A 26099-nucleotide genomic window follows, 5' to 3' on the forward strand; every position below is an offset into this window, starting at 1 on the left:
AAGAATGCCGAAAACGGCAATTGGCGACGTTATCTCAAATGCTAAATTGATGGACGATAAAATAAATTGACTGTGAGTCCGAATACACTCTATATCGATGTGGTCTTAAGTGAAAATGTAATGGAAAGTATTGCAAATTACCCCCTGAGACCAGGGCTCAATTTCTATAAAACTGCGACTTGGAACATGAAGGAAAATTAAATCGATAGATATTTCATGTTCTTCAGTGCTCTGATTGGTAATTGTTTCCATTCTTCATCCATTCTTCCTTGCAAGTATAAGCACCCCATGAAACTCCATGGGAGATGAGTTAAAGAAGAAGTGGGAAAAAACACACTGAAAAGCCTGCCAGGTAGACAGACCGTTGAATTATCCCCATGGTACACAAAAAGCAACGCAGCAGCCATTACCCCCAACCACCCGAGACCACAGTTTCCATGGCGATCAATGAAACACTGGGAAAAAAAGGTTACAGAGACTGTTAGAAACGGTTACCCAATTTGTCCATTCACCGAATTAAATGTATCCGACGCCTCCTGGTCCAATTTTTGAATAAAATTGCAACAACAAGGTTTTATTATAATAATTCACTTAATGGATTGGACACCACGGGGTCGAGGCTCTAGTTTTTCATTCTCCGTCCCATCACATGCGATATCTCAGACACCAACTCTCCCAATTTCGGAGGATTTGGACAAACGATGCAACTGCCCTCTGTCCAGTGCCCAACTGCCCATTTCTGCCATATTTCCCAATCAATGACCATTTGACGTAAATAAAGACGGGCTTTTGTTGCACATACCGTAGCTCTACTATTTGACATCTAGGACCCCCAATACATGTTTGGATATCATATAAATTGAAATATTCCACCAAAAGGGTTGGGGGAAAAGGGTTCTTCTGACCACATTTCCAATTATACCCAAATATGAGATCAGTTGGCTGTTATTTTTTCTTCATCCCATTGTCTTTCATGTAACTCATGCAAGATGATAAGAAAAATGGGACCTGTAGGGATAGAGACTCATTGAGCATGATATGGACATTTAGAGCAGCAAAAAAGAGGGACTAACCTGGATGTTGTCGAAGGACGTTTTGTTGGTGACGTCATACAGCAGCAGCAGGGCTACAGTAAAGGAAAAGATAAAATGTGAGTGAGCTGGGTGAAGGAAATTCAAAAAAGGCATGTTAGGTTTTAGGCATTCATGAATGCCACCGTTGGTCGTTTGCATTGTCCGCATTCTGGTGTTTTTCTTAAGTACAACTGAATATGGAACAATTCACCTTGGTTTTCACTTCCAGTAGATTGCTGCTTCTTTCCTGCTCTGTCTGGCTTTTAATGAACTCTAGGCTGTCAGAGATGAGACCTTAAGAGGTTTTTTGTTTTTTTAGACAAACAGCCACTGTAAACCAGGGCATAAAATGCTCAGTAAGTGCAAAATCTTAACTGACCTTCGCCCAAACTAAGTCTGCACTTTTTGTTTTTGACTGAAGTGCTGTATGTGAATCAAATGAAGTCAAGTCAAGCAAGGTTCAGCCTCAAAGGGCTTCACACGCCCATATTTCACATAGAAATCAACGGCATCCTCTCGTCTAAAAAATGAAATTCAGAGAAATGACGGCTGCTGAACAACATGGTTGCTGAGGAACTTAGGAACTGAAGAACTCTGTCTCTGACGAACTTGGTCACTGAAGAACTCGCTTGCGACTGCCAGAGTTTTTCCTGTAACCATCATCCGGGCAAAGAGAGAGGAATTCTCAGTTCTTGGCCTACGATGAGTAATGGTTAGAGCTAGTGGTTGGTTTGAAGCTGCTTCTGTTGCACTTTCTGGCAATATCCTAGGAAGCCTCGAGCCCCAGATATCGTCCCACGAGCTCGGCGCAGGTGTTTGAAACACAGGAGCTTCCGGGGGCGAAGAGGGAGGCTGATGCAGACTGACAGCTGTGAAATAAAGGCTGCTCCACTCCTCCATGGGGTCGTTCTTTCTCTACCCCTCTTTCTCCCATTATCCCTCTTCACGCACCGGTTCACCTCAGGGCTTCACAGGAGATCAAAATACCGCCGCAGGCAATATTGTGGTGTTCTGTCCGTGTCGATCTTCACGGTTCCCCTCGCCCCTTAGCGTGTTTGAAGTTCAACTTCCACTTTGACCGCGTGGCGGGGGGAATTGATCGCACGGCTAAGTGTGTCACGCAGGAGACAATATTAACAATAAATAAACGCAAAGCTTAGAACCCGAGGGAATGGAATGAAAGCAAATACACCAAAGAGGAATCTCAACCGACCCCGTACAGGATTAGGGTTCGCAGCCGTACCTACACGCACAAACTAAGCAAACGGCCGGTCCTCCTGGAATTACACTGAGAGATGGCCGAGGATACAAAAGAGGAGAGCGTGTCCCCGTTTGCCTTTAGCTTGTAAGGGGCAGAGTTACAGAAAATTTCTGTCAAACGGCCATCTTAACGTGCACATACCGAAGAAGGCTATTTGGCCAAAAGGTTTGGGCTACAATTAGTGATTTATACCAATTACCTAATCACCCCCATAAACCCCCCTGCACAGATGAACCTCAACTGGAATCTTATTTGCTTTTTTGAAGTAGGTGGTACGGGTGCTAAAGATATATAGCTGGTTAAGCTAGGTAGCTCACTAACTGTAAAGCAAACATAATGCTACCACCCTGAGGTTATTTTGAGTAACAATCTATTTTCTGGCAGCACAGCCTATAAAATAATGGTCATTCGACACAGCTAAATAATAGCTTGCTCCATCTCTGACGCACACCCCGCCCTTTTGGACTTCAGCAGTTGGTCGACGCCACAATTTCGCAGGTCAAAGTTCTCCAAGGTTGAAATCTATACAAAACTTCACAAATTGATTTCCCTGAAATTTTGCTGTCACAAATGCATCACAATGCATTGTGGGATATGCTTGCCACTGTAGTGTGCAGTGTTTGTTTATCAAATGGCCAGGTGCATTTTGTCCATGAAAGGCAGACCCCGCCACCAACAATATGGAGCACATACAGAACGCAAATACCATGAATGGCTGTCTCTAATAAGGTGACACCTCGGGAAACGATCAAATATGGAATTCTCTCCGCAAAATTACCAGACTACCACTTTAAACCATCGAGAAAAGAGTGTCGGCGTTACCGGGGTGTGAGAATTAAAACAATTTGCAACATATCTCTGAGCAGATCAAAACATGCTTTTTTACGCCACAATGTCTAAAATAAGCCAACTCTTCACCCAGAGCCTCTCGCAGCCTCCATCCGCCCCCTCCTCCACACTCTCAACGCGGCCCGCGCCTCGGCTCCGCCGTGACCGAGCCCAGCTCCGCTCAGCGCGGTGCGCGGGGGCCCAGCGTGGGTGGCGGCTCGCCGTTTACTACGCTGCATTCTCTCGTTTGTTGTGGGTGCGCGGGGTAGTTGTTGTGTATGTCACGTTCAGCCCCTTCCCTCCTCCCGCTACACCCCTCGTTTCCTTGTTGCCGAGACAAACGGCGATCATTTTGGCAATAAAGCCCCGTTCGACTCTGCATTAAATCACGCCAGCCCCACGCAGCGTGAGGGAGAGGCGTTTAATTTGAGCAATTTCGCCGTCGACCGACGTTGGAGTGATCACTTGAAAGCTCACAAACAGCCACCGCCTGGACCGTGGGGATGGAAAAAAAAAGAAGTACACTCTGCTTGCGGGGAATTTGAGTAGGGGGATGAGGGATTTAGAGGGATGTGAACAAAGGAGAAGAGCTGAGTCTACGCAGGTAGGCAGGTGTGTGTGTGTGTGTGTGTGTGTGTGTGTGTGTGTGTGTGTGTGTGTTCAATCTAAAGTCCCCAGCAGGGAAAACTGCGGCAATGGACATGAGTCATTACAACATTATGCTTCTCTGAATATTAATGCCGTGGGAGGTGAACCAGGCCTTCCCTAAATTATTAATATTTTTAAATGACTCGTTCCCCCTTTTAATTGAAAACACTTCCCATAACACCCCTCCACCTTTTCAATGAATCAACTGTAACCCTGAATAAAAATAGGATTTTGTGGGGTTGCAGGTGGTTGGATTTACACAAGTTGGACTCGTTCCTGGATCTAGATCCCTAAAAATTGAATAAGTTGATATGGTCCAGCCTGTGTTTGATCCCCAGTTGCAGGAATATTTTTGAAATTTAAATTATTTTGGAGGTTAGGTAGAGGGTTAGGTAGAGGGTTAAGTAGAGGGTAAGGTAGAGCGTTAGGTAGATGGTTAGGTAGAGGGTTAGGTAGAGGGTAAGGTGGAGGGTTAGGTAGAGGGTTAGGTAGAGAGTTAGGTAGAGGGTAAGGTAGAGGGTTAGGTAGAGGGTTAGGTAGAGGGAAAGGTAGAGGGTTAGGTAGAGGGTTAGGTAGAGGGTTAGGTAGAGGGTTAGGTAGAGGGTAAGGTAGAGGGTTAGGTAGAGAGTAAGGTAGAGGGTTAGGTAGAGGGTTAGGTAGGAGGTTAGGTAGAGGGAAAGGTAGAGGGTTAGGTAGAGGGTTAGGTAGAGGGTTAGGTAGAGGGAAAGGTAGAGGGTTATGTAGAGGGTTAGGTAGCGGGTTAGGTAGCGGGTTAGGTAGAGGGTTAGGGTTAGGGTTAGGTAGCGGGTTAGGTAGAGGGTTAGGGTTAGGGTTAGGGTTAGGGTTAGGTAGCGGGTTAGGTAGCGGGTTAGGTAGAGGGTTAGGGTTAGGGTTAGGGTTAGGTAGCGGGTTAGGTAGAGGGTTAGGTAGAGGGTTAGGTAGAGGGTTAGGTAGTGGGTTAGGCAGCCGGTTAGGTACCAGGTTGTGCTTGTTGTAATTTCACTTTGTGACATAAGACAGTCTACCTAGTGAAAATGAATAATACAAATAAATTATTAAAAAAAAAATTAAATTAAATACATTTACATAATAAAAAGGGTGGAACCATCGCTGCAAGTGAAACAATGGAAATGTATCCATCTCTTGATTAAACACAGGCAAATCGCAAGCTAAGCTAATCACTACTGCAACACTCAAGCATGCACGCACACGCACACGCACACACACACGCACGCCCACATGCACGCCCAGATGCACACTCACATGCACGATCAGATGCATGCTCTCATGCACACCCACATGCACGCTCTACACGAATGCTCACGTGCACACCCACATGCACACCCATGCACGCTCACATGCACACCCACATGCACGCTGAGATGTATGCCCACATGCACGCCCACACGAATGCTCACACGCACACACACACACACACACACACACACACACAAGAACGCTCACGCGCACATGCACGCTCACAAGCACGCTCACACGCACGCTCATAGGCGCAAGGACACAAAGAGACATCCATAAATGTGTCTGGCTGAAGTCATGGAGATGATGGAGGGCGTTGAACCGCACGCCGGGACACCTCGAGGAAAACAAGTCGTGACTCCATGAACTCCTAAATCAACTGAAAGTATTATTTTATTGCACATTATGATTATGTGTTTTCTGACAAACACTTCTGCCTTGAATTTGAACTATTCCAGTTAAAATTCAACTATTTCATATTCAAAATGGTTTACATAACAAGTGCTGGAGATGTCTGCATCATGAAACACCAGGTTTATTGTAGTTACATCTTTTCATATATCTGTTTTGTAAGGTGCTTTCAATGTGGAACAACTTTATTCCCAAATCTTTTTTTCATCAAAAACCCCTCAAACTTAAATGAATTAAGAGGGTTTTGGAAGAATTTTTGTAGCCTGAAAATATTGACTTTGGAAAACAAACACTCAAAAAACATAGTCATTTAATCAATTTCAAACAATTGGTTAAATTTGACAAAAATATTTCTTCGTCATTCTCAATGCGAAATTGAATAATTTGGAAGCACATTCTAAGTTGAGAACAACCTAAAATAGCAACCTGAATCTAGATTCAGGCTCAGAACACCCAATGCAGTTACCAAGTCCTGAAAAAAACGAACAAAAACAAACAAACAAACAACTGTTTTTCCGGAGTGACTCTGGACGCCCGAGTCCTTTAAAAGATTTGTTCAAAATGAACAAATCATTGCGTCGTGCATAACACTAAGAAACTGAGTGACAGAGACAGAGCATCATCCAGGACATGAAAGCAAAACGACAGGCAGATCAGATCTACTGACACACACCCCGACCCGACCCCCCCCCACACACACACACACACACACACACACACACACACACACACACACACCTACACCCTGTCATCTCACAGTGATGGCTGATGAAACATTCATCAGAGCCTCGGTTGGGAAGGATTGAATTCGATGTCAGGACGTCACTCCGCCACTCATCTCAATCGCAGCCCGACGCTTATACACTAAGTATACATGACCCCTGCAAAAGAGATCCTGATGAAGTGATAAATAAATAAAAGGAAAAAAAAAAAATAATAAAAATAAAAAAATATATATATACATATATGTGTGTGTGTGTGTGTGTGTGTGTGTGTGTGTGTGTGTGTGTGTGTGTGTGTGTGTGTGTGTGTGTGTGTGTGTGTTTTGGATGGTGAAGGGCGGGATGTTCTATACATGGAGCTTTCAGTGCAGTTCCTCTCCTATAATCCCTCATGAAACCACTTGATCCATCTATTATTGATGGTGGGTACACATGGATGGAAAATACACATTGACCATGCAAGGGACATGTAACAACATATAATAGTATGCTGGTCCCATCGGTTAAAGTTATACAGGACTGGAATGAATATAAATACATGTTGCCATTCATGTTGTTCTTAAGCTCAGTTTATTCTACTCATTACTTGTTTGCACTGATATTAGCAGTAGCATCAATTACATACTAATTTTAATGCAATCATAATGCAATTGAATGCATCACATCAGTGTAGCTCATGGGCAAGATGTCATAGCCTATTATACCCTATAATCCTATATGAATCATGATTTTGCAATGTTATTGCAACGTATACAGTATATGTGTGTCGTGGTGTTTGTGCACTTCAGATTTAACTCAGATTCTGATTCTAAAACAAACCAATACAGAGACGAAAAAGTAATGATGACAAAATAAAGAAACTAATGAAATAATACAAATAAACAAATGAAATGAAGAAATAAATATATAAAAAGATACCTTAATAACTACATGACTGAAAAAAATAAAAAATCAAATCAAATTCATAATGATTATCATAATAATAATAATAATTACAAAAAAAATAAAATAAACAAACAAAAACCCCAGAACAGGATCTGTCAGATGTAATTTCCATGCAAATTTCCATGTCGGCGTGCACATGGTGGGCGTGCACATGGTGGGCGTGCACATGGTGGGCGTGCACGTGATGGCCGTGCACGTGATGGGCATGCACGTGATGGGCATGCACATGGTGGGCGTGCACGTGGAGGGTTTACAAGTGGTCGGCGTGCACCTGTTGGCCGTGCACATGGTGGGTGTGCACGTGGTGGGCGTGCACGTGATGGGTGTGCGGGTGGTGGGCGTGCACATGGTCGCGGTGGCAATGCACGTGCTGGGTGTGGATCTCACCGTGTGCGTCTCGGTAGTAGGCATGAGTGACGCTGCGGAAACGCTCCTGTCCTGCCGTGTCCCAGATCTGGAAGAGAACAGGAAATAGCAGCAAACCACAAACTCTCACCTTAGTTATGAAATTCTACTTTCATCACTCTCATAAATAGAATTTCTAAGTTTCAAAGTCAAGTTTTAAAAGGGTAGGTTCGTTATTTTCCAATCCTGGTCTTTCTAAACAGAAGCTCTTATACTAGTCATACTAGGTTATAAAACCATTTCAAATCAGTTTTCCGTCTCAATGTATTTATCTACTTTTTATTTAGTAAGTAACTGTGCATAAGCGGGATAATGTAGAGCTATTATCGCAAAATAACCCCCTTCAGGGTATTATAAGACCCTGAAACCCTCTATCAGAGGTTATTTTGTGATAATGACCGTCTGGCTGCACATTATCCCTTATTTATTTTCCCATCATCATTACTTTGGGGCGCTTATTTCCAGACCTATAGGACATTTCCTGTCAATTGTACAGGGAAGAAATGAGGATTATAAATAGTCTTTGACTTCCTGTTGCCATGCAGTTTTTTTTTCCCAAGACCCTCACCTGTTTGATGTCACTGTCACTTCTCTCTCTCTCTCTCTCTCTCTCTCTCTCTCTCTCTCTCTCTCTCTCTCTCTCATTCTTTTCTTCCCCTGAAGGCACGTTGACTTTGATGCTTATTCTGGTTCCTTCCCCTCTCCCTCCTAATGAGGAATGGCATTTAAAATAAAATAGATAAATAAAACTCTGTGCACAAACTGAGCCTATTAAGCCAAAAGACAAACATCCAGACAGGGTGTTACAGAGTTCTTATGTTTTTTTTTTTCTTTTCTATCTTTAGGTTTATAGTATATATTCCCATTTTTTCCAGTTTATTGTTTATTTCCAGGTGAATATTTCTGGTTTTATTGTTTATTTTAGGTTTATATTTATTGTTTGTTGTTTATTTTTTATTGTTTATCGTTTATTGTTTATCTTTAGATTTATCATAACTTATTGGCAATTTTTTTGTTAGTTTTGAAGTTCAGTGTCAATTACCAATTTCCCAATTCTTTTGTTAATCATTTTAAATGTTGCATGTTTAAAATGTTTTTATGAGCTTGGGCTGATAATGTAGAATACGGAAACTGTGCTTACCTGCAGCTTCACCTTGACACCATCGATGGTCAGGACTTTGTTCTGAAAAGAAATTGATAAAAAATGCACTATAAATAAATAAATAAATATATATATATATATATATATATATATATATATATATATATATATATATATATAACATTGCTTCTGACTGTGCTTAAATGCAGTCCAAAGGGGCAAACGTTTAAACCTCTACAAAAACAAAAACATTCAATCCAAATTTCTAAGACGGGAAAATTACAATATTGTCAGACAGTCTTCATGGTATACCAAAAAAAACCCCCAAAATGTCACAAAAGATGCCTTTCAGATTCAGGGTTTGCCAATGGGTTTGAACCCTTTGTTCTTCTGCAGATCATCTCTTTTGGCTACATTCACTGTAAGGTGGAGACAAGAAACAAGAAACAGGCCACTTCACCCTGCCCACCTCCCATCGTTTACATTGAAATATGTCCACCGTTCAAACTTTCTGAGGGTTAAACTACAATCTACCCAGAGGAGAATATCTTCTCCTCATCTCCAGCTTGTTTTGTTTTTTTCCGCAAAGCTCTGCTCCAAATCTGCACTCTCTTCTTTCCTCCCATCCTTCCATCCATCCCTTCATCCATAATGCAGGCGCTCTGTGCTGCTCTGGTCCTCTTTTAATAAAGCAGGTCTCCCACCTCTCTCTCCCTCTCTCTCTCACTCCCTCACTTTCTCTCTCTCTCTCCCTCTCCCTCTCTCGCTCTCTCTCGCTCTCCCTCCCTCTCTCTCTCCACACCTCCTCCCTCCTCTTCTTTTTTTCAAGTGGTCACGCACGGCAACGCTTCGCACATTGCCGCGAGAGGCGTTAAAAGGGTGAGCACCAAAGGCTAACCGTCCAACTGGTTCAGCCGAACACATGGACGGGTTCTGCTGAAGGTCAAAATAAACGCTCATTTAACTGTAAACACGACTGTACCACGGGTGGTTCCAACCAAAGCATCGTGGGTTTATACACTCGGGTTTTCTACTCAGTACCCGCGGGCTAGTCAGTTTTAAAATCACATTATGATCCATTACCAATAAGTCCCCCTGCTTATGAGGTTCATATCTAACTCATGAATCAATACCATTAAGGTCGGTACCATAGATAGATAGATAGATAGATAGATAAAGAGAAACAAGTCGTTAATTTGTTTCTCCATTCACAACTCAGAGCTGAATTGACTCTTCTGACTGCCTTCTATTGTCGAGGAAGTCCTTCCTCGCTCACCGTGCGTGACACCGGCCGAACCCAACGGACAAAGAGTCGGAGAATCGAACGGCCCTTTTTTTCACCGAGCGACTCGCCAAGAACCTCTCGTCACTACAAGCGTCCGCGTGTTATGTTGTCCGAACATACGCGTTGGAATTCACCTCTCATTTACAATCTACGTTCCGTTTCCGAGGTCTCTCGCTACCGACCCGCTGGGGAGGGGGGGCCAGGTCAAAATGTTCCCGGGCGGCACCAAACCCGGGCCAAGATGGCGCCAGGGCTCCACAACCCTCCCGCTACCTCCGATTCGCGGCTCCCAGAGGAGGAACCGAAAATACTCAACTCCCAGACGATGCTGCAGCTTTGATCACTGAGCGCTTAATGCAGGATGGGGGAAAAAATAGGATATTTTTATTTTTATTTATTTATTTATTTAGTTATTTATTTAGTTATTTAGTTATTTAGTTATTTAGTTATTTATTTATTTTAAGCGGCGCTCGAGTCGAAATCCCAGTTTCAAATCCGCTCTGTTGTCATCGCTTAAAGGGGGGAAAAAAAAAAGCAAAAAAAGCGAAGAAAAGATTTAAGATTAAAAATGTTTTAAAAATGCTTCCGCGACTAATATGTCTGATTAATAAATTGGGGGTGAAAAAGAGAACTCGAATGAAAAAAAACACGCATTGAAGGCTTTATCGAGAGAGCTCCTGTACATCTGCCCCTCCTCTCCTCCTCCTCCCTCTCATCTCTCTGGAGGAAGCGGATTAGAGCTGGCTCGGCACTTTCCTTCCACCGCAATTTATTCTATTCCACAGCCTCTCGCTTACAAAATACCGTAAGTGAAATTTGGATCCTGCGCATGTACACGCGACCCCCATACACAGATCGATACTCACCACGCTCATGAATACTTTATTGCGCCACGTCCGCACAAACGGTGATGTGCACGTGCTGACCCCCCGAAAAAGCGGGTCCATCAGTGGTCATTTGATCAAAATAAACAGCCAGTCAGATAGCGTGATGAGCACAAGTACCTCGCAGGTAGTAACATTCCCAGTTCAAAAATAAATTCTCACGATCAAGACTCAAGATTCAAGAGCGTTGACATTCAAAGAGCTCAAAGGAGATGGTGACTGGAATTTGAGGCCATGCTCGGGGATTTTGAATTAAAAAGGTTTTTACATTTTTTTCTCTTTGTTTTGTTAAAGAGGAAGAAAAATACACAACTGCACGATTACTAAATGTGCAACTGTACTATTGAGTTTTCGTTGACATGGCTCTGTGACGCTCCCTTTGGTCACTGCTACTTCGATTCGGTTCAAATAGTATCTGGCGTTGGCCACGCCCCCCCCCCCCCCCAGTTCAACAATACAGCACGAACCGTTGTTTTCTTTCTACCGCATTTAAGTGGTAATCCATAAAATTGGAGTTAGAAAAATTCCCTCATTCAATACCGTATTGAGTTGGCTCTTTACAAGAAACAGCCGTTCAATATATTTACGTTATGTGTATGCTCCTCTACATGCTGTCTCCATTGTTGGTGGCGGGGTCCGCCTTTCCGAGAACTCCAAGGTCGCGCACGTGCAAGAAGCGAAAGACGGCCGTGAAACAGATGAAGCGGCGCAGCTGGTTGTAGTTAGTAAACTGTCGATGTGGATGAACATTCATAACCAAAGAACTCAAAAAATATCCCCGGCACAACAAGTGACCGAACGAGAATAATAACAAATCAGTGGATCGGAAGCAGGCAAACTTTGGAGAAAACAACGTGAAAAACCAACAGACATAGCAGCTTTGACTGGAATTCTGGCACAGACGAAGTGATGGATTACCACTTTAAATATCGGTTACATTTGGACCTGCTAATAGAAATCCTACTGTTATGGACCACTTTATGACACACGCTCACACACACACTGATTACAGCACTTCTGTATGTTGGATGTACTTCTACACCTTCTACAACCTCCTCGTTCCATTATAAGGGACGTGATGCAAAAGCGTAAACCAGGACAGTCAGTGACCTGCGGCGGCCATGTTGTGCGGTGTTGGACAATCTGGTGCATCTGAATCACCCAGCGGAGCAGGCTGGGCTGAAGTCTGTCAGCTAGACTTCACCAGCGCTTTGTTGAATCATCTATCGTCCAAGAGGCGCGAGCAAGAATACACATATTGTGCAGGATATTCTGGGGGGGGTTCCCAACATGGGGTATGGGGTCCCCCCAGGCGGTCCTTCAAGAGGCTCCAGGGGGTCCCCAGCAAAATGGTTAATAGTTTGGATTAGTGGCCTGATGCATATCAAGCTGAGGGTCCTTGATGTGGAAAAAGGTGAAGAATTACTGTTATAAAATAGTCACAAATATCTTCTAAGTGATTTTTACATTTAAATATTTTTATAGATTTGCAGTTGAATCGATCTCAAACTTTCTTAAAGTCAATAAACGAAGGAGCTAATTAGGACATAACAAATGAACATTTCTCACATTTTCAGCTTAAGATTTCAACCTTATCTCACTTTATTTTTTCAATTGGAAAATGAACGAAAACGTACTGGTCTGTTCGGGTCTGGCGACCTGACGATCCCAACTTCTCTTTCTTTCTAAAGAAACATTTCGATTAGAAATGTATCTTTAGTATCCCATACCTCCTTTTATCTCTCTCTCCTTCATTTCCTCAGGCTGTGCCCTCCATTCTGCCATGCTTTATCTTCCACACCACTTGTTTCTTCCCCCGATTAAATATTAATGTGGCCCCTGGGGGTCCTCCCTCTGACATTATGGCTGCGGGTGGCGGCCTCATTAATTACACACACCTCCACAGACTGATTCACTCACTCACTCACTTACTCACTCACTCACTGGAATACCTGCTCGGAATTACCGGCTTCCGAGCTCCATGGAATGCAGCGTGCGGCCTTCACTCAGTCTTTCAGATGTGTGCATCTATCTCTCTATCTATCTCTCTATCTATCTATCTATCTATCTCTCTATCTCTCTCTCTATCTCTCTATCTCTCTCTCTCTCTCTTTATCTCTCTCTCTATCTCTATCTATCTATCTATCTATCTATCTATCTATCTATCTATCTATCTATCTATCTATCTATCTATCTATCTATCTATCTATCTATCTATCTATCTATCTATCTATCTATCTATCTATCTATCTATCTATCTATCCTGACACAGGATACATCCAGCCTCCCCCTCTTTTGGTTCTTCACTGTCTCATGATGTGTTTGTCTTTGTGTGAACATTTTGCTTTCTCTGTTTCAGATGGTTTCACGATTTTTTGAGATGAAAAAAAATAAACAACAACTTCGCCGCGACTGGCACATGACTACTGAGTCAGAATTCTATCACCCCGACAGTCAGAATGCGAGAACAGACGACGGAACATTCCGAATTCTGAGGAACCGAACAAAGCTTTTGTCAAATCTAGAGGTGGACAGTTGAGGATGCAGAATCAGAAAAGGAGAGGAAGTTTAAACCGGTCCACAGTCATCATTGTGTGTTGTTGTTTTTTGTTCGATGACAGGCTTCTCCTCGTCCTCCCACACGTTGTATTTTCTCGCTCTTGTTGTTTGTCTTTTGAAACAGAAAGAAGCACGGACGCGCGGCATCTGTTTTTGCGCGACAAGACATGTTTGTAGATGGGAGAAATGGAATCAAGACATATTTTATTACACCCAAAATGATTGCCCTTGGACAAATGAAGCAAAAGGCTAAAACCAAATGACGAAATCTGGGGGAGGAACGAGGTGTTCCTTCTGCTGAATGGCTCTGATGGAGGCTTGCAACACTCAAGTAGCAACTTTTTTCTGTTCTGATCAAAGAACCATTTACTCAGTAAACAGAGTTCCTGCGTCTTAATACCTTCTGAAGAATCCAGGATATTATAATAATAATAGTTATTATTATTATTATCATCATTATCATCAATATTATTATTATTATTATGATCATCATCAATATTATTATTATAATTATCATCATCAATATTATTTTGTGTGCATTTAAAAGATGTGAAGAGTGAGCAGAAGCACAGTTAAATGGTTTGCATCTCATAGAGCGCTTCTTCAGTCTTGCGACTACTCAAAGCGCTTTACAATACACGCTGTCAGACATCGATGGCAACGACAACCATGCAAGGTGCACACCAGCTCATCCAGAGCACTTTAGGGTTCAGTGTCTTTCTCAAGGACACTTCGACGTGTTGCCAGGGGGATCGGGGGATCGAACCAGGAACTGATTACTGAACGACCCGCTCTACCTCCTGCGCCACTGTCGCCAGTTGAGCAGTCCAAGGAGAGCTAAGGCTGTGTTCCATTCAAGTCAGAACTCTGGAAAATCCGTACTCCCACTCGGAAAAGTGTGAACGGTAACAGAGAAAGTGTCCCCATTACGCGCAGTCTTTTTTAAAATTTCGTTCAATAAGAAAAAAGAGCATACTGTTTTAATTTGTTTTATTAGGAGGTATGGGGCGTGGGCACCCTGATCCGCGCCATCGTAGGCGGCCCGATCACGGGTTCGCCGAGGACGTGTTCCTCATGAATATGCATATCTTGCCAAAATCCGTCCTTTCATGTGTAAAAAAAAAATGGCTACCATGGACATGATTTGGGCTTATAATATAATATCTTACCCGATTGACTGTCTCCAATGAAAGCTCGTTGCCTATTCACTCAAAGGGTGCCTGATAAAAAGGGCACCATGGACCTCAAGGGGCAGGTGCTGGGGTACCCTCAGCCACCCCCCTGTACATGCCTTCTTAGGAACAATTACGAGGATTTCTTCTCCAAGAAAAAAAGTGATATTTTGTTTGTGTGAGTGCGTAACACTGAGTCGCAGCGTTAATCAAAATCAAATGAAACAGTGTCATCTCATGCTGTAGTTTAACAAAGACATCTCGATTTGATAACCCAATGCAACACATATCAAGACTGAAAACTGCCCCGAAAACTGTTGATACACCTGTAGAGACAATGACACAGGAACATCAAGAATACAATCAACAGGGATGCCAACTGTAGGAGTCCATGATGCATTTAATGGACTCGGAACGCGTCGGAAAACTACAGTAAGACCCAGAAAACAATAAAGTATCACAGAAAGTCATCACCGCGTCATCCATTCCGGTCCAGATAGAAAGTTGGCTGCTGCATTGTCGAGTAAATCAAGTAGAGATTTGTTAAGTTCCAAAATACTGTTTTAATACAAAATAATATAAAGATTGTATTGTGCATGTATTTAGCGCGCTGCTCTAAGCTCTGCTGACGTGCGTTCATCCGAGCACAAATCCACCAGGTTGTTGCTACACTGCCGACGTACGTGCAGGAATAAATATGTATAAAAAGAATCAGGAGACAAATTACGCCACTCCGTAATTGTTGCCCGACGCGACGCCAAACAGTCACCTGTCACCGTCACTGAGAGTGCAGCTCCATTTCCACAGGCGACACGGTGAGTAATAACAATGAGGACAGGCATGTGCAGAGGAGGGGGCAGAGGGTGCCCGAGCACCTGCCCCTTTGCCTCATGGTGCCCTTTTTATCAGGCACGTTTTTTTTAAGCATGAATGGGCATCGAGGTAGCGGCTTGTCTAGATAGCAAGATATGCATATTCATGGGGAACTGTGCGCACTTCGGATTGCATATCACGGGCGGCCCGATGCGCACCATCGCAGGCGGCCGTGATCTGCACTCTGCTGCGCCGCACCGTTTCGTTTTGGAATGAAACAAAACACTGTGCATAATGGGAACACTCCCTCACTCACTCTCATTGTAGTGTTTTACAGATATCTGTCGGGGACTCAGGACACAGCCGGCATGCGAGGGGAGGACTCACTGACTCAGTGAATCAGTGAACGAATGTTTTTCGTGAACTGAGTCAAAAAATTTCTGTCCCTGAAAGAAATTGGAATGCCCACCACTACTGTGAAACAGTCCATCATCCATTGAAAGCTCGTAATTATACAGTTTGGTCAGCCCTTGGCCAGGGAACAAATACCAAACCTTGAAGACAAATCACCAGTCTTGGGCTTTATTGATTGGCCAGTCATAGAGCTCGACAGTGATCGCCCACTTTTAGAAGTTTAGAATTTCCCATTCATTCACTCCATCGACAGAAAATCTATATATAAAGCATTTTAAACCTGGAACCAAGCCAACCAACTACAAGATGAATTGTGACCGTAAACCATTTGATTTGGAGCAAAGAAAAATTCGAAAACGGAAAAAAAAGGGGCAAAGGTACAGACTGTGAACATAATTATTTTATAATTAATTATAGTTGAACCTTTGTCATTATAGTGTTTATATTGTTAATAATAGTTTTGAAATCATGATTGCTCTGTGATTAATGTAGCCTCAATGATCCTAGAGTTCCTTGGTTACAGTAACTCACGCGTCAACGGTGACAGAAAACTGTAGTAAAACAACGTAAAACGTAGGGTTGTGGGTAGTGTCGTACTTCTCCATGACATCACAAATAAAACATATTTTTCTGAAAACAAGGTTTATATCACACGGACTTTTGGCTTCTACAGGAGCACTACCATTGTTCCGCAATCTCATAGCTCGTGGTCAGTCTACCTTGGATGGTCACCGCATTATGGCGAATAATAAAAAACCTGGATTCAGAATACGAACGTGATTTTCGCTTCTGGGAACTCACAATGGAGCTCTGTTAGGCAGTCAAAGGTCACGGAGACAATCAATGTTTCCAGTGCTCGCGACAAAGGTGCGGTTCTTCGGCGTACGTTCTTCACAGCCTTGAGCAGCATTCAATGCCGGTGAACCATTGAATGTAGAGAAACGCTCCCTGGAATATTTCATTTAATTCGACTTTGTCCTTCTCGCTCCAAGTAAGGGCGTTAGGAGTTATGAAACCCAACTTTTCACGCCCCTGTTGAGAACAAGAACAATCAAAAGCACGCGGCCGTTATCTTGCCAGGTTTGCGGGAAGGATGGATTGGACAGATCCTTATCTTAGCCCACCGATGTCTTGGAGGTGATTTATATGAGAATTTTTGGAACTGCCGTTAAAGCCAACGTGCTGAACTTATCCGACTCAGATTGAATTACTTTTTTGACCGACGGTTTGAGGCAACAAATGACGAAAGAGTGACCGCCAGAAAACATGTGATGACATGTTCGGCTCCTTTTTGAGACTCTGTTCTTGACGAGTGACTCAGTAAAAAAAGGTTCGTTATATTCTCTGACTGTTCACTCATTTAGTTGGTTGAATGCGCAGGGAGCGAGGTCTCACAGGAATCATCTTATTCTGGTAAATGGACTGCATTTATATGGCGCTTTTCTCAGTCTTGCGCTTCCACTCAAAGCTCTTTACAGTACATGCCTCACATTCACCCATTCACACACACAGACCAACGTCGATGGCGGCGGCACCCACGCAAGGCGCACTCCTCCAGGTCAACTGCGACACAAGCAAGCGGGTGATATATTTGTCCTAAATACGTTCTTTTGCTTGAAATGTCCTGATTGATCTTGAGTATACGGACACTTTAATGGAGACAGAGAGAACTTCTAAAATGGAGATAAATTCACTGACGGAAGAAAGCAGAGGCAATCAGACATATGAATATTGAATATTTGAAAGCACATTTCCCCAAAACAGTTCCATATATCAGCACCTGTCCCTCAGAGCTCTATCTGCCAAACGACTCTTCCATTTCCATTTTACACATGTCAGCACAGTAGCGCTATCACCCCAAAGTCTTCCCGGGGATTATAATTTTCATACGATTATAATAATAATTGTTATTGTTATTATTATTCCGAATATTTAAAATCAGCCTTATCTGAAGATTTGTAGTTAAAACCTTTCAATCTCAAGCTTAATCATACACACATCTAAGGAAATTCTAACATTAAATGGTTGATTTATATGGATATGAAATGGCTCATAGGTAGCCTATGACCACATACAGTAGGTGACCTTATCGAAGACAAAATAATATAATTTTATGGAAGTTCTATAATGTCAGCTCAATTGAATGTACCCTTGTCTGTAATCCATTCCTCTGTAATGTCTAATGTCTAACCTCTCACATTTCTCCTCTCATTTAGCATTTTAACAACCCTAAGCCACTTTCCCACATGGAATGAAAGCCGTAAATTCACTGGCAATGTTCCATATGGGCGTAATGTGATAAAAGGAGCCGGTGTCAGTTTTCCGTAAAAGTCCTTCCGTAAATGTCCCCAGCTAGTATCTTTTACGAGAGAATTCCGTTACTGCAGTGGATGGAAGTGTGTGGGAGTGGAAGCAGTAACATTGCCGGGACATGCACGTAAAAAAGGGGCGGAGCAGTATCTGAATACTGGCAAAGTACAAATAGTGGATTATTACGAATATTTATTTCTTACCAATATTTCAATTATTTGTTTTTGCTAAGACAAAAAGACATTGGGAAAATGGTAACTCCGATCCGAACTCGGCCGCAAAGACGAGAAACCAAAACACGTCCAGTCTCTACGAAGACAGGTCTTTTTATTCTTAAAATGTATTCTTTTTCTTGTTAGAAATATATATATATATATATATATATATATATATATATATATATATATATATATATAAGACATCGGGCACAAGCGCCTCGCTTGCCCGCCGGCTGCACCAGAGCGCAGAGCGGGAGAGGGAACGAGTGGACAGCGAGAGGTAGAACGGGTGGAGAATGTTCATTCCCCGGAGGCAGAGAGTGTATGACAGGTTGAAAATGATCACATTGATTTAATAACATTGGGTTAGGGTTATTGCGTCCACGGACAGGGCTCTGTCCCCGCTCCGTCAGCGGAGGGAACCAAGTCTGTGGAAGGGGCAGCGAGATGGGAAGTGAAGCGTTGGTCTCTGAGAGCCAGGAAAAAACGAAACTGATTCAGATTGTACGTACGTGGCTGACAGATTGTCCAAATGATCGCATCTACATTGGACATAAAGTACTAATCCCAACCCAGTACGTCCTGTATCAGTAACAGACATTTAATGTGGGAACAGACTCCAGACAAAACTTCTCCGGAAAAGAGACCAATGTGTGAAGGACTACCTACTGCCTTTGCCGGATATTTTTTACCCAGCAATGTTACGGATTCCAGGTGGGAAAGGGGCTTAAGAGGGCTAAAGATATCTCAATGTATCACCAATAATCAATATTGCAGTCATTGGTCCAGTCACCCCCTTGAAATACATTGAATCCCAGAGCCTACCACCGGCCATGGCTGCTGTTAGATTGCAGATCACAGATTGAGACAGGTCCTTAATACTGGTTTATCCACAGCTCGACGGCAGAATCACTCAGTTTAGATCCCGTCCAACGCTGGAGACAGACGCGACAGGACAGTTAAACACACAAGGTCTTATCCCAAGACTCTAAACCGGCCAGGGACACAGACTGCCCAGAGATATAATGAAAATAGAAATTACAATTCCTTAGTGTTTTCCTGTTCCTTTTGAATTATACAGCGAGTTACCATCAGGAAAACATGTGCGGTAGTAAAAGAAGGTTTAGAACTGTAACCTGGGGGCATGTTAAGATATTAATGCGAAATAATTTATATATATTATTACATACATTATATACTCTAAATATGGCTGACAGTGTGTTGATATGTGGGCCCGGTTGCAGTGTTATATATTATATATTATATATTATGTATTATAAATTAAGGCCGGCAAGGGTGGGTGCTCAGTTAGGTCAAGGATGGTGATCAAGTCTCCAGGAAATAAAGTGTCAGTGATGCACACACACACGCACGCACGCACGCACGCACGCACGCACACACACACACACACATACACACACACACACACACAAACACAAATAACTACCTCCAGCTCCCTTTTGGTTAGTTAGTTTAGTTCGTTTTCTGGCATCCATGTGAGCTCAAATACCTGCATATTTAAAATATATGCTCGAGCAATGAAACAACATATACAAAAACAAAATGATAATATCTCCATGAAAAAGTGGGATGGTAACACATCATCAATACAAACACCCCTCACATCGTCATATATACTGTATACTGGTATTTGGTTTATGTCTGTATGTATTTATTTATAATTTAATGTATTTGACCCCCAAGAGCAGCAGCTCCCTCGCCTTTTTAATGTAAGTTAATTGTGGAGAGAGAGAGAGAGCGAGGAGGAAGACGAGGGCAGGGCTTATGGTGAGATGTAAATTGGGTCCCAGGGAAGAGGGGAAGCTTATGAATATGTTGATAGCTGATATATTCACCTTTCTCTCCATCTTTTTAGCCTCTCTTATTCCTTCTCTCCCGTTCTGTCTCGTTGGATTATCATTCAAATACTCACTAATGCGCTGATCCGCCGAGTCAAATTCCTTGTAAGTGTTGATGTTCTCGGCCAATTCATTAATTTGTTATCGTGTCCCTTTCTTCTTCTTCTCTCTCTCCCTCCCTCTCTCTCTCTCACTCTCACACTCCATTTTTCCAACCAAATCTATTTGTGGAACATGCCCCATTTTCACTTCCTACCATCCAGTTTCCAAAGAATCTCAGACTTAAATGATCGGTAGTCACTATTTTTCAACCTAAGCCTTATGAAAATGTTGGTTCCCAACATTTATAACAACCTCCCTGAAGTCTTTACTATGGAGAAACTTACCACTCTGCTGCAACTCCTCCCAGTGATTCTATGCAGTTTGAAGGTGCAAACATTGAGAGCGTTTCTTTTTTTTTTTCAAAAATGTAATCCCTGCATTATAGTCCCATGTAACTAAGTGTATATTTTACATGTTTTAATTAACAGTGATAAAATTTTTTATTTAGGAATACTTCTTCGATTAACGTTACAGTAGGTTTCCGTTAGGAAGTGGCCCGGCTTCCTGTTTCTAGTCTCTTACATTGGCATGGATGTAGCCAAAAGAGCTAAACCGTCTGACAATGGAGCCTGCTATCTCAACGGTTTTTTTTTAGGCCCTGTTTTCAGACATTGAGGCACAGTGAAAAGCTACGGCAGAGTGGTAAGTTTCTCAATAATGAAGCCTTCACCGAGGTCGTGCTGTGAACAGTTAGAAATTATGGAAACCTACATTTTAATTAGCAAATAGCAAACCTATCCTTTAAGTGTAATACTAGAGACCTGTAGTGAGACTGTTCAGTAGTAGTACAAGATTGTTTCTCGATGTGGTTCAAAGGAAAACCAAATAGATAAACCGAAAAACAACAGAAAGGTAAAGATGAAGTGAACCCACGGTCCAACTGGAAAAGCGAAAGATGCTTTAGAGAGCCGTAGGTGGATTTTCTAAAGCAGTCGCTAACCTTGCAAAGGTGAACGCTTCTTTTTTTTTTCCCAATGGCGGGGGGTTAAAATGTAAAGGCCGTTGCTGCGGCAACAGCCATAGAGAGCAGGCTCGGAGTAGCCCCCACATCACTTTATCCACCCTCTTGAGTGGCTCCTGTCATCACATACTAATCACATACTACTTGTCTGCCTCCATAACAGACTTAGAAGGGGAAATGAGATTTCTATCAAATTACGCGAGATTGGCCACGACAGCGGTTGCATGTCAGATACTTCAGAATTCATGGCTTTGGATTTGGCGGAGATCGCTCAAAAGCAGACGAACACACACCCGTGGAGCTCTTTCCAACAAACACCCAACGCCGTTTCCTATTTTTTCTCCATCCGTTCCTCCCGGCGACAGCGTAGAGGAGGCGCTCCGGTATCAGTTACACAAGCACGGCAAGCCTTCCCGAAACGCCCGTGTAAACAGCAGAGCCCGGTTAGACACGGATCCCTAGTTTTTCCACTCGTTCCGGCAGCGCGCTCTGCTTCCGCTCGGCCTGATTCCGATCTCGATGCCGCTGCTTCCAAGCCTAATCGTTTTTTTTTCCACCGTGTCGCGAGGTCACCCCTTCACACCACACTCAAGTCCAGATTTACGGGGCCCTGAGTATTTACCTTCGTGCCTCGTTTCAGATGCTTTGTGCTCCTAGAAACAGGCGTGTTACTCATTAAACAGGCTCACCCTGCCTGGACGCCCAGTTGGCGTTTTGTCCGTCCGGCATTTTTTCGTTTTGGGGAGAATCGAATAAGAATGTCGTGTCTCAACACTGGAAATGCTTGATTGGAGTAACTTAGGTATCACTCATGCACTCGACGCTGAACTATATTACAATATATAATAAGGTACTTTCCATGAAATAACCTGCAGTTCATTTTACACCCGAGAAAGCAGGAGACATGATCATTGTGATTGATTATACATACCGAGAATTCACGCAAGGACTGGTCATGACCATGACTTCCTCTGACAATGGCTACAGTCACTGTGGCTCGGGATTCTGGGGAGACGTCAGCCATGCCGGTGCCACCTACACCCTATAAATGAAGCGTATCCTGTGGAGCAAGTTCTGGCTGAAGACCCGATGACGTCACGCTATGCCTTTATAAAGGGGCGGCTCATTTAAAGCAGCCAAACTCACCAGCTCTACATGAACTGCCCATTGCGACACTCCCTCCACATTCCCTGCATCCGCCTGTCGGGCTCGACTCTTCCATCCATTAATCTGGCCTTGTTCAGGGCCCCATGACCTTTGAAGCTCGCTTCACCTGCAGAAATGCGACTAGAGATGCATAACTCTAACTCCAAAATGTTTTAACTTCTCGTTCTCGTCGCGCTCATCTTCAGCTTGCTCCGCCCAGAGACTCAAACCCCCTTGGATGTCCCTGTACGTCCGTCGCAATTTGAGACGGATGGGGTAAACCTGCGGACCCGAGCCCTGCGGCACTACAGCTTTCCCAAACAGGGAAAACCTCAGGCTCTTCGATTGATAGATCTCAGGAGCCCGGAGATGGTTTCCAACACATCAAGTCACAACGTGGGGGGTCTGAATCGGAGCCATGAATACAGCCCATGGTAAGACCTCCCCCGAAAAGACCTCAAACCGGGGAAAGGCTGCTGAGGTAGCAGAAAGGGAAAAGTTTCCAGAGACCGGAGCCAATTATGGAGGTCATTAGGCAGTGAAAAAAAAAGAAGAGAATTAGCCAGTAACTGCCAATTGATAAAGCATCTTTTACTAGGGACACAAAGTGTGGACATTAACAACGGGGGTTATGACTGAGGTATTCATCACAACCCGGGTGCACTAATGATCTTGTAATTGAGGCAGAAAATCACAGCTGGTCCGTCATCGGCCAAAACATCTTCTATAAAACAACGTTCCGCCCTTCGGCCGATCCTCCGGTCACTGCACACACCCTGCATCCCTGTGGTACCTGACGGGCATTTCGGCAATAGACTGATTGATTGAATGACGTAAACAATGTAAACAACGTGCTGGCGCCCAGAGGACCCTCCCGCTCTCCTGACTCTTAATTTGTGCCGTTGCAAAAGAGAGCTATCGACTTGTTTTGGGCGACGGGCGTGGAACCGTCGTATCGTCCAAGCGATAAAGCGAGAGAGCGGATGAGGCGGTTAACCTCAGGGGCTTGTGATCATCAGCGAGTAATTACCAGTCAGCTCCGAAGAAATAAGCATTTGAAGTCTTTGCTCTGCCAGGGTGCCGTAGGTCTAATTTGATGTTAGCTAATAAGTCAGGGATAATGTGCAGCCAGCCGGTCGTTATCGCAGAACAACCCCTCGACGGGGTCATGAGTTATCACTCCATCCCGCTTATTACACAGCTACTAACTAGATAAATGAATATATTGGCTCTGAATATTTATTTCAAGTGATTTTATAACTTAGTATACCAAGTTTAAGAGCTTTAAAAGCCAGGAAACCAGGCGGTCGTCATTAACAGACATTGGTCATTATTCAAGAATAACTGAACGTAGATTGAAAACTATTGACCAATCAGAATTGAGTATTCCACAGAGCCGTGTGCCGTGAGCCGTGGGTGAAAATCGACTCGACTATCCATGCACACACACGCACGCACGCACGCACACACACACACACACACACACACACACACACACACACACACACACACACACACACACCATTAGACTAGAAAAGTGGCCCATAAGAGCCATCGCGCTCCATCAGGGAGAACTGGGAAACAAAAGCGTGTCAAAACTAATTTGGGAAATCAATATTCCATTCTCCTTCTCGTGAGACCTCGCGGCGTCCCTTGCTCGTATCCCTCAGGACAAAACGAAAGAGGATGATGGACGTCTTCGCCCCCGGAAAAACTCCAGAGAGGCTTCCGACCACGACAAATACCTGAATCCCAAATCTACAGTTGGGACGTTGCGCGGGACCTCGGGGGGACTCACCCGGAAGTCGATGCCCACGGTGGAGATGAAGCTCCCGGCCAGGAAGGCTCCGTCCTTGAAGCGCACCAGCATGCAGGTCTTGCCCACGCCCGAGTCGCCTACCAGCATCACCTGTACGGCAATCCCACAGGGACATACGGCGGGTTCAGAAAAACATATCCAAACAGTAATGTGATAAATAACAACAGAAATTTATGAGAACAAATGGAATGTTGCACAACTTGTTGTTTCTTGTTTATTTTTTTGGTTTATTTTAAGTTTATTGTTCTTTTTTTTTTTTTTTTGTATATTGCCATTTTTTCTTGTTTATTGATCATTTGTAAGTTTATTCAGATTGGTTATTTTATATTGTTTATGTTAAGGTATAATGTATATCTGATTGTTTTCTTGCTTTTGTTTATTTTTAGGTTCATTTTGTATTGTTCTGGTTTGTTTTAGGTCTATCTTTATTCTTTATTGGTCATAAAGAATAAAGGCACATAATCAAGGCACACGGCTGGTCAATAGAAGATGGAAGGTAAATGTCAACACCAACCGCAATGACAAGCAAAGGAAAACAAAAAACAGATTGCAGATAAATTTGAGTGAGACGAGAGAAGTCCAGACAGACGTCGAGAGCCAGCGTCTGTTTTGAGTTTGGTTTGATATCAATGTGCATTATTCTAATCTCATTCAATGGGTTAGGGTTAGGGTTAAGAGGGTCTGGATCAATTAGGACTGAATTAAGCTCTGGGGTTTTCCAGTCGTGTCCCAGTGGTTTGACTAGAGATCTAGAACAACAAATCGATCTGTATTTGTAGGTTATTTTTTAGGTATATTTCATTATTTTATTGTTTATTTTTATTTTTTTATTTTGTTTATTTTTAGGTTTATTTTATTGTTTATTTCTAGGTATTGTTTATTGTCTATTGTTTACTTTTAGCTGTAATTGTGTAATACCATTTTTGTATTGCTTCTTGTTTAATATTACCTTTTTTTTAAAATTGATCATTGTTTATTTATCAAGGTTTATGTAAACAATATAATAATAAAAAAAAACATATTATAATAGAATAATATACCTGTTACACAATAATATCAGTGTAATGGCGGCTGAACACACCACTGATCCATCATCTTGTTCTTTTTTTAAATTCTAAGCTGTTATGAGGTTAAAGTTTGATGGAATTAGGTTCATTAGGTTATAGAGGAGACAAGGGCCCCACAACATGAATGAGAAGATGATGGTGGGGGAGGGAGGGAGGGAGGGAGGGAGGAGGGAGGGATCAGTGAGCTATTCTATTCTGCTCTGTTCTGTTCTCTTTTCTTTTCTTTTCTCTTTTCTTCCGTTCTGTTCTCTTTTCTTCTTGTCTCTTTTCTCCTAACTTCCCTTCTTCTCTCCGCTCCCCTCTCCTCTCCTCTCCTACACTCTTTTATTGTGAGAGATCCTCTCCTCTTCTCTCCTCTCCTCCTCTTCTCTCCTCTCCACTCGCCTCCTCGCCACACCCCTCCCCTCCCCTCCTCCCATGTCTTCTCCTCTCCTCTCCCCACCCCTCCTCTTCTGTTTATGTTTATGTTTATTTGCAGTTTATATGCAGTGAAATGTCATTGCAACGCACCCAGAGATTAAGCACAATCGGTACTAACTGACACAATAGATAATGAATTAACTAACTAACTAAACTAACTGAACTAAATGAACTAACTGATTCCTAAAACATAATTCAGTTAGTAAATACAATAAAATACAAGTAAAAAGGTATCATACTAAACAGGAATACAACATAGAAATAAGAGGAATAGACTTTTATTTATGTACAGATATGTGCAGTAAAGTAGAATGTAATCCTCTCCTAAAGTCCACAATCAGCTCCCTAGTTTTGCCGACGTTCAGGAGGAGGCTGTTGTCCTGGACCCAGAGTGACAGTTCAGCCACCTCCGCACGGT

At 43.0% G+C, this 26099-nt stretch overlaps 1 protein-coding gene across 1 annotated transcript in view; it reads right to left on the minus strand.

Annotated features, from left to right (window-relative positions):
- rab26 (RAB26, member RAS oncogene family) overlaps nucleotides 1-24284 on the minus strand; it is a gene marked incomplete at its 3' end in the record, with an annotated part of 44529 nt that extends 20245 nt beyond the window's left edge. Inside the window, exons 1-4 of the mRNA XM_080009078.1 lie at nucleotides 24174-24284; nucleotides 8692-8733; nucleotides 7533-7599; nucleotides 1074-1126 (exon numbers count right to left, since the gene is read on the minus strand). Of these exons, the coding sequence (XP_079865204.1) occupies nucleotides 1074-1126; nucleotides 7533-7599; nucleotides 8692-8733; nucleotides 24174-24281 (270 nt within the window). The 5' untranslated portion in view covers nucleotides 24282-24284. The remainder of the gene's footprint in view (nucleotides 1-1073; nucleotides 1127-7532; nucleotides 7600-8691; nucleotides 8734-24173) is intronic.
- Nucleotides 24285-26099: the final 1815 nt, after the last annotated feature.

The sequence above is a fragment of the Zeus faber genome, assembly GCF_960531495.2.
Source record: "Zeus faber genome assembly, chromosome: 11".
Classification (NCBI taxonomy): domain Eukaryota; kingdom Metazoa; phylum Chordata; class Actinopteri; order Zeiformes; family Zeidae; genus Zeus; species Zeus faber.